The 9980-nt window shown below is 34.1% G+C and overlaps 1 protein-coding gene across 1 annotated transcript; it reads left to right on the plus strand.

Annotated features, from left to right (window-relative positions):
- Positions 1-1399: 1399 nt before the first annotated feature.
- Positions 1400-5530, plus strand: LOC107864550 (probable folate-biopterin transporter 8, chloroplastic). Its single transcript, XM_016710960.2, has 2 exons — positions 1400-2742; positions 3653-5530. Exons 1-2 carry the CDS (start codon positions 1695-1697, stop codon positions 4822-4824), a joined length of 2220 nt encoding a protein of 739 aa, XP_016566446.2. The 5' UTR covers positions 1400-1694; the 3' UTR covers positions 4825-5530.
- The last annotated feature ends 4450 nt before the right edge of the window (positions 5531-9980 follow it).

Raw genomic sequence — 9980 nt, forward strand, 5'->3', positions numbered from 1 at the left:
ATTTTTCTATTTTAATTTTTGTTTTCAACGGTATTTATTCTTCTACTCTTCTTTTTCTTTCACTCTCAGTCAATTCTTTATGTACATGAATTATGAACGTTAGTTATTGAGTTTGATTAGATTAGTCAAATTAATTAATGCTTCAAATCATGAACATATATACCATATATAAAGTATATTAATCATGACATGTTAGATGTCCAAGTCTTCTTCGTTGATTACGTAGTAATATTTGTTTTTATCCCCCGTCCCCGTCGAGCGAAGCTACACTTAGGAGAGGGTTCATCCGAATTTTCTTCGATGAAAAATTATACTATATATACATGATTAAAATTATTTTTTATGTATATATATAGTACATATTGAACTCTTTCGATTAGTTTGTATGTGTACTTGTGAATCCCGTAGTGCAAAATCCTGATTTTACTACTGCCGCTCTTCCCCCTCTCCCCCCCTCCCAGGATCCATAAAATTAGGAAAATGTACTAATATTAATATTATAATATGTTCTAATTTTTATAGAGTATGTGCCATTATGAATTAAAATTTTTAGTACATTTTAAGAATTATAATCTCCGAACTAGTTTCGCTATTTTGCAGAAAAACTTGGATCAATGATCTCAACATAAGGAAAGCTCCAACTTTTTATGCAAAACTCTTAAGAAAATTACATGTTTGGGAACAAACTTTATATATATATATATATATATAACACCAACCCCTCCACCAACCCCGCACACATATTGATTTCACAAGCTAAAATTGAACGGGATATACTATATTCAAATCTTATTTCTATCTTGAATAGGTAAAGAAACTGTTTCGATAGATTCTTGGTTCAAGAATTTTAGACACTTGTCTAGAGAGATTTCAACTTAATAATTTAGGTTTTATATTAATTTTTAATCTGTATAGTTACTTAATCAAATCATATAATTTCGTAAACTAATATTTGCATTATTGAGGATGGTTTAAAACTTATATGAAAAGTATGAAGTCATGAAAAATGATAGTTTTCAATCACAAATCTTTTATATTCAAATAACATATAATTTCGCGGTGAAGTCCGAAAAGGGTGATATATACTTACGAATATAGCAAGTACCTTTTCAATGGACTCTCATCCCAACTCCGAAATAAAACCTAACAAGAAATACAAAAGAAAATACAGAAATAAAAAATCATATTAAAAATAATAAACCAAAAAAGTAATAGCAACAACATTAATATGGAGCATCTCTTATCTACAAAAAATAAATTCAATTTACAAACCCCTTTTTATAAAAATTCATTTCCCCTTTTTTCAACCAAACGGGGGTGGGGGGTGGGGGGTGGGGGGAGGCGCGTGTAGAACAAACGCCCAATGAGGTACGTGGAATGGGTCCCTTCAAATCTCCATAGAAAAGTACAGCCAAAGTTGTTGTCCAAGGTATCAGCTGGAACCCTCTTCTTCTTTCTTTAAACTAATTTACTAATTTAATTAATTATTAATCCTTCTTCCACACTAATTAGGACAATAAATAATCTATAAAATATGTTTTCTAATCTCTATTGTCTTCTAGATTTCTCTCTTCTTCACAATTATATTCTTCCTTCCTTTCTGAAAAATTCATCACAAATCAAGAACCAATAAACACCCTTTTCCTCTTCCTTGATTTTTTTTTTTTTCAAGAAACACCCTTTTGATAAAAATTATGTTTTCAGTAGTTTCTAGTGGAAACCCATTATTCCATAATGTCCAAAATTCAAGAAAAATGCAATCTTTATCGTGTTGTCACCAGCAAAATCCTTCCACCAATGTTCAAAATTTCAGAAAGAAGCAATCTTTTTCATGTTGTCAGCAGCATAATCCTTGTGCCATGATGTTTTCAGTTGTTTCCAGTGGATACCCTTTATTGGTCAATGTCCAGAATTCAAGAAAAATGCAATCTTTTTCGTGTTGTAAGCACCAAAATCCTTCAACCAAGAACACCCTTTTGCCTAATGTCCAAAAATTGAGAAAGTTGAGATCTTTTTCATGTTGTAAGCAGCAAAATCCTTGTACCATGATGTTTTCTGTTGTTTCGAGTGGAAACCCTTTATTGCCCAATGTCCAAAAATTGAGAAAAATGCAATCTTTATCATGTTGTCAACACAAAAATCCTTCCACCATGATGTTTTCAGCTGTTTCTAGTGGATACCCTTTATTGGTCAATGTCCAAAATTCAAGAAAATGGCAATCTTTTTCATGTTGTAAGCAGCAAAATCCTACCATCATGATGTTTTCAGTAGTTTCTACTGGATACCCTTTTTTGCCTAATGTCCAATATTCAAGAAAAATCCAATCTTTGTCATGTTGTAAGCAGCAAACTCTTTCCATCAAGAACACCATCAACAAACCATGGAAGCCCAAAACTCACTTGATAGAGATATTAATACCCCAACAAGTTGAGGAAGTTGAGAAAGTTAATTATCCTCCTAATAAGGCTAAGAAAAAAGTGTTGTTTGAGGAGAAGAATGGTTTTTTTTCTCAACATATGGCAATTTTGTGTGGGGTTGGGTATTGGGTACAGGGGTTTAGGTGTTTTCCATGGTTAGCTCTGAACTTTCATATGGCTAATGGAATGAATATGCATCCATCAACACTGCAGCTTGTACAGAATTTTGGTTGTTTGCCTATGGTTGCTAAGCCTATTTATGGAATTTTGTCTGATGCTGTTTATATTGGTGGTGCTCATAGAATACCTTATATTTCCCTAGGAGGTAATATTTTTACTTCCCTTTTGCAATTGGTTTATTTGATTTACCATATCTTTGGTCTTTGTTGCTATATTTGTTGCTTTTTTGTTCTTCTGGAATTTCAAGATTTAGCAGTTTACCTTGTTTTTGTGTGTTGTGTCTTTTGATCCTTTTTACCACTTTTGTTTTGATTCTGGTATCTTGCAAAAGCAAAGAGGTTCCTTGAGGTTAAGGTGGTTGGAATAAAGTTAACAGTAGCTTTTAGTTTCCTTTACAGTAGGAAAGGTTTCTACAGATAAGATACTGAGTTTAAGTGTATAGAAAGCGATACCATTTCCAATTCACTGCTTGGAAGTTGACGGTCACAAGATTTGAAAGCTTCACTTAGTGGGAAACAATGGCGGAACCAGGATTTTCACTATGGGAATTCAAAATGTAAAGAAGTGAACATATGAAGAGGCTAAGGGGGTTCAATATCTACCATATAAATAAAAAAAATAATTTTGATCGTGTATACGTAGTGTAATTTTTTCGAGTACCCTAGTTCAGACCATGGTGGGGAGGACCGGGTACAATGGATGTAATTTAGTGTAGCAAGTCAAAAATTTAAGTTCTAGAACCGTTGAGACAAGTTCTAAAATTAGTATTGAAGTGCACCTGTTTTAATTCCTTTGACTCTAAATGTTACCGGGATATATGAATTGAATTACTTAGCAAATTCTATTTATCTTGTTCTTCGCTGTTGTCTGTGTTTTCCTTTTCTTTTCTTGTATTTTTCTTTTGTTGTGTGCGTGTGAAGAAGTTGAGGTGGTCGAAAAAATTGTTGGTTTAACTATTCATGTTTTTTGTTATAAATAAAGGTATATAATGTGACGTACCAAGTAGAATCTCTTTGTCTAAATATTGTACAAGCACTAATATGTGCTCATTTCAGTTCTACTCCAGGTTTTGGCATGGGGTCAATTGGCATTAATCTCTTCTGCAAGTGAAGCTCTTCCTACTCTTATGGCATGTGTTCTTCTTAGCAACGTTGGAGCGTCCATCACAGAAGTTGCCAAAGATGCTCTAGTGGCTGAATATGGTCAAAGAAACAGAATGCAGGGTCTACAGTCTTATGCATTTATGGCTTCGGCTGCTGGTGGAATTTTAGGTAACTTGATCGGAGGATATTTCCTACTCAAAACACAGCAGCCTAAATTAATGTTTCTAGCTTTTTCCTCTCTGCTTGCGCTGCAACTAGCCGTAACTTCAGCAACCAGAGAAGAGTCCCTTGGTTTGGCCCAATCATCAAATTATTCTGTTAGGGAGCCAATTACGGAAATATTTAAGAAACAGTATTCGGATCTTATGGTTGCAGTTAAAGAAGAAAGTATTTATCGTCCTCTTATATGGATTGTTATGTCAATTTTAGGAGTCCCGCTCCTCTCCGGATCTATATTTTGTTATCAGACACAATGTCTAAATCTTGATCCATCAGTTATAGGGATGTCAAAGGTGATAGGCCAACTGATCCTTCTTTCTTTGACAGTCTTGTATGACCGGTTTGGCAAAAGGGTTCCGATGAGAAAACTGATTGGCATTGTGCAGATCACATATGCTGCTTCTCTTCTTCTCGACCTTGTACTTGTTAAGCAGCTTAACCTCAAATTGGGAATTCCGAATGAATGGTTTGCTCTCTGCTTCTCCGGTGTAGCAGAAACTATTGCAATATTTAAGCTCTTGCCATTCCATGTGCTGTTTGCAAGTTTGGCTCCATCCGGATGTGAAGGATCTCTCATGTCTTTCTTGGCATCTGCTCTGTGTTTTTCGTCAATATTAAGCGGGGTTTTGGGTGTTACCTTGGCTTCTTTCCTTGGTATAACATCCGGTAACTACTCGAGTCTGCATATTGGAATTCTTATCCAGTTTGTTGCGGCGTTACTGCCGCTGGGATGGCTCAGTTATGTCCCTTTGGCTCAACCTGCAGCTGAAAAGGGAAGGAAGAGAGGTCAAAGTAAAAGAACGAGAAAATATAGAAGGGTAGGGAGAGTAGTTGTTGAGTCGTTCTATTCTTATAGACGCAAAAGAGAATCTGATTTAGATGAGAATACACTGCTGGCTAAATGATCAGTCTGCTTCAAGAAATTTGCTCATCTCCTTGTTCCAACCATGAGGAAATGAGGATGAGAACGGAACAACTCCTGACCAGTCTCCGGTACACTAACTCACCTCTTGCAGTGATCTTGATCTCAATTGTTTCGTGACAAGTTGCAACGCTGCAGTTTGTTTCTCGGCTATGTTTGGACTTTCAAGAGGTGTATCTTTTATAGGGCAGATTGAATGAGGACGCTGTAGCGTATCCACATTGTGTAAACTGTTGCCTCGGAGGGGCAAGAGAGGGGTCTTTTCAAGATCTCCACAGGCAGTTCTCACTGATCAGAAGCTGGTTTCGAGTACTATTTCTGCAATGGAGGGCTAGAGGCAGGGGTAAGGTCTGTGTACGTCCTATCCTTTCCAGACTCCACTTGTGGGATTACGTTGGGTATGTTGTTGTTGTTGTAGACCTTGTCCAAAGGAAAAGAAGTAAGAAACAAACAAAAGGAAACATGATTTTGAGCTCCAAAAAGTCTCAACATTCGGTGATTTCTTTTCATCTGTCTAGCCTATGGTGTCAGAGTTACTCAATAGTTGTACTGGCGGAGGGTAGTATGCCCTTTTGAAATAGTCGAGGTGCACGGAAGCTGGTTCGAGTGTGACATAATAAAAGAAAGAGAGAGGAAAGGGTGCTTGTAAAGCTACTAATCAATGAATAAATAAGTAACTTTTAACATAACTATGCTACATTTTGATTTATGTTTTTAACCATTGGCTATAGTTTTTATGCATTATTTTATGAGGTATAAAATATGACTAGAAGAATCATATATTAACAGTGTCCAGATAACAACAATTAAGAAAAGAGTAGCTTTACAATAATTAATTTCGAGATAACAATTCGTATATTATTAATTAAGGTGATATATCCAGATTATTATTCTCAAATAAGAATCTATGTATCATTATTCACCATATAAATTCATAATTAAATCAACCAAACAACCTCCTATTTTGATGAATATCGTATTGAAGTTCAGTCGTTTTGCCTCGCTTGAGTTATTTTGCTTGAACTTCAAACATATATGACTTTCAGTTATTTTTGCTCGATTTTAGTTACGATTTTTGATTGAAATGATTGAAGTGAATTTCAGAAAAAAGACTAAACATCAACCATATATAACTTCAAACATTGTCTCTAGAGTTAGCTTTATGAAACCTAACTAACAAACCCCCGTATTTGAAGCGGATATATGTGAATTTTTTTAAAAAAATATAAGTAAAGTTTAAATGATGATATCAAAATAGGCTGCTTCGTCAATTTTTTACTACACTATTTCATATCTATCTAGATCTAGAATCTAGAATATATTAAAAATGTGAAAACTCTTAAAAACTTAATCTGAACTTTTTGTCCTTTATTAAAAATCTCTGCAATAGACAAAATTATCTTTTCATTATAGTGAATGTCTATCAAGATCTATGAAGATCTACTTTGATATCTATTAACATTTGAAGCATCTGTCTTTTACTCAGACAAGGAGTAAATTTTTCCTATAGAAGAGTTTTGCTCATTGTATTGACAATCTTATGATATCTTATCCCTCAAGAAGAGAAATAAGAATCACTCTCTCTCTATTTTCTCTACTCTTCTTCTTGTTCTTTCTTGTTTTATAACATGTTATCAACACGAGACTCTACCTTCTCAAATTTGAAGGCTAAGGCTAAGGTATTATTTTTTTTTATTTCTTCCTTTTTTCATATAGCTAACAATCTTACGAAATGTGAGTTTGTTACCCTTCAAAGTTCGGACAAGAACTATATTTCATGGGTGTTGGATGTTGAAATCCACCTAGATGTTATGGGTCTTGGAGACGCCATAAAGAATGAAAATACAGCATCTAGTCAAAATCGTGCTAAGGCTATGATTTTCTTGCGTCATCATCTTGACGAAGTTCTGAAAATTAAGTACCTTACTACTAAGGATCCACTCGTATTATGGAATAACCTAAGAGAAAGGTTTGACCACTTAAAGATGGTCATCCTCCCGAAAGCACGATCTGAGTGGATGCATCTAAGATTTCAAGACTACAAGTCTGTTCATGAATACAATTCTGTCATGTTCAGAATTTCTTCTCAATTGAAACTTTGTTGGGAGACGGTCAATGATGATGATATGATGGAAAAGACGCTCTCTACTTTTCATGCCTCGAATGTGCTCTTACAACAAAAAAATCGAGAAAAAGGTTTCAAGAAGTATACTAAACTGAGTTCTCATCTTCTCGTGGCTGAACAAAATAATGATTTGTTGATGAAAAATCATGAGAACCGACCAACTGGATCTGCACCATTCCCTGAGGTGAATGATGTGCACGCTCACCATGCTAGGCGTGGAAAAGGCCGCGGCCCTGGTCGTGGACGTGGTCGTGGATGTGGTCGTGGTCGTGATGACCAAGAAAGAAATCCTATTTCGGGTGTTAATAATTCATCAAACAAAAAAAGAAAAGATGAGAAACGTGAAACAGTTACTTGTTTTCGATGTGGAGGAAAAGGACATTATTCACATGATTGTCGTGCTCTCAAGCACTTGGTTGATCTTTATCAAGCATCACTAAAGAAGAAAGAGAGAAATCTCGAGGCTAACTTTCTCTCTGAAAATAATGTTGACATCACATGTTTGGAAGTAGCAGACTTTTTCGAGCACCCTGGAGGAAAGATTGATCACTTGATTGGTGATGGTTCCGTAAACATGAAAGAATGAATGATTTTTAATTTTATTTTATTTCTCTCTACTCTTCTTCTTGTTCTTTATTATTTCATAACACGTTATCAGCACAAGACTTTGTCAAACAAGGTGAGATTATAGATCTGAAGGATTTTAAGGTTAGTAATTCTTTATGTTATCTTTTTTTTACTACTAATATAATTATTACTGGATTTGAGAAAAAATAATTGGTTTGAAACCATTTATATTTTAAATTTATTCCTCAAGAACAATATTATCAAAAAAAATGATAATATGCTGAGTTCAAATCCCATCAATTCATGCCTAAGACGCCTTTATATGGATCAAATATTGAGTTTGAATCTCAATACACCATATTGATGATATTGTGATGGCTAAGGCAAAATAATGAATGTTTAATGAAAAGTCATGAAATTTGACCCATTGAATATGCTTCATTCCATGAAGTGAATGTGGTAGCAATATATGATAAGTCTGAAATATGACAACTTACTCCATTCTTGAGGTATATGTGGTAACAGTGCATAATATGTCTGAAAGAAGACAAGTGATTGAATGCACGAATATACGCATGGAGAGACAATATGATAATGATCATCAAAAGTGATGATATTTTCACACGCTTATATGATTATAAGATATGCTAGAGAAAAATTCTCTACATCATATATATGCCTTGATTTGCTTCTGAAGTAGCAGAATCTTGAAAGAGGTTATAAACTATCATAATTTGATAGGCTTAAGGCATGATTATATTTCATTCCTGGGGAATGAGAAACTTATTAATGCAAACGTGCACTTGATTGTGATTGTATCACAACTCACCTCCAAAAGAGGTTGAATAATTTTGAAATCTACCTCTGAAGTAGTAAATCTGAAATTTATTCATGTAATAGTAAATCTGAAATTTACTAAAGAAAAAGTACATGTCATGGTAAACTTAGAGTTTACTAGAATAAAAGTTCATAAATTGATATGAACGATTGTGACATCTCGAAGATGTGCAAGTATTGAAGAATTAGAAGATTCTTCAAGAATTGTTTATGTCGTTTGTTCTCGTGATAAGTTGGTTGGACCAACTAATATTGGGATTGGATCTCTTTAAATCTGAAAATTATAAAAGGTGAATAAGGGCTCGTTCATCTATCATGTGATATGTTAAAATGATGCATCAATAAGATGATCACATGTACATTTATTGTCAACCTGCAGTTTGACATTCATAAAGTTGCTTGCTCAATAAAATTGAGTTAAGCATGACTTTCAGATTGTGTAATCAAGATAATTCATCTTGATGATGATGGTTTAGCATTGAATGTCTTCGATAAATATCTAAACCATTGTTAATGAGAACAAAACTTCATGTATTGGTCTAAAATATGATATATTGCAATAGCACTTGTATACATTAGACCAATAAATTATGATTATTTCTTCCCTCTCAATTGGTTCAAGGTCGGGAACCAATTATTCCATCTAATAATTTTGATGTGCGGTATACGATTAATGAATATACCATAATATACAAAGATGGATTCCTCAAAGAAGTAGAGGATGTATGTTAGTTTTCCTAACGTAAGGGGGAGATTATAAACGCTATGAAATATGTTAGGAATTATCACCAGATCCTCATCCAAAAGATAATTCAAGTCAAATGCTAAAAGCATCTCATATTAAGCGCAAGTGCTCTTATTTTGTGTTCCTAAAAGACAAAGTCTATGCATGTGTGAGTGTGGTAGACTAATCGATTTCAAATGAAATAGTCCTTGAAAAATAAGGAGAAAATAATCATAATAAGAAGGCAATGAGCTCTTGAAGAGTCTACGACATAACACTTCATGAAACCTTATGAGAGGTTCATGTACCTGAAAATAATGAAGTGATGAGATCTGAAAATGTTATGTCGCATTGTGAACCGGTACTAAATGATATATCATCAATATCTTTGACACAATATTGGTGCAATATTGTGAAAGATTACGAGGATCTTAATTCTACGTTAATTTAAACATGCTGACGTAGAAATATTTATCAAGTGACATGAAAGGATGCATCATGGTATGCATTAAACTTATTTGATTTGCAGTCCAGATATTTGAAGATGCCACTCATGAAATGTTGAATATTGTCACTTGACAAAACTTATGTGAAAAACTTTTAAGGATTCAAAATGCTTGAAGCATATAAAAGTTCCTGGGAAACTTATTTATAATCCTTATATTGTATAAGCTTATTGCTTGAACATCATTGGAACTCTTGGAGAGTTTTCAAAGCAATAGCTTATTTGCTGAAATTCGAAATATATCGAATTGGATTGGTTATGAAGTACCATGTCTTAGTGCAATTGATGCACTCATGTACCTTGCAAATACTACAAGGCCTATAGCTTTTTCAGTCAATTTGTTAGCAAGGTATATTTCTTCTCCTACTATGAGACATCAAA

The sequence above is a fragment of the Capsicum annuum genome, chromosome 3, assembly GCF_002878395.1.
Source record: "Capsicum annuum cultivar UCD-10X-F1 chromosome 3, UCD10Xv1.1, whole genome shotgun sequence".
NCBI lineage: Eukaryota > Viridiplantae > Streptophyta > Magnoliopsida > Solanales > Solanaceae > Capsicum > Capsicum annuum.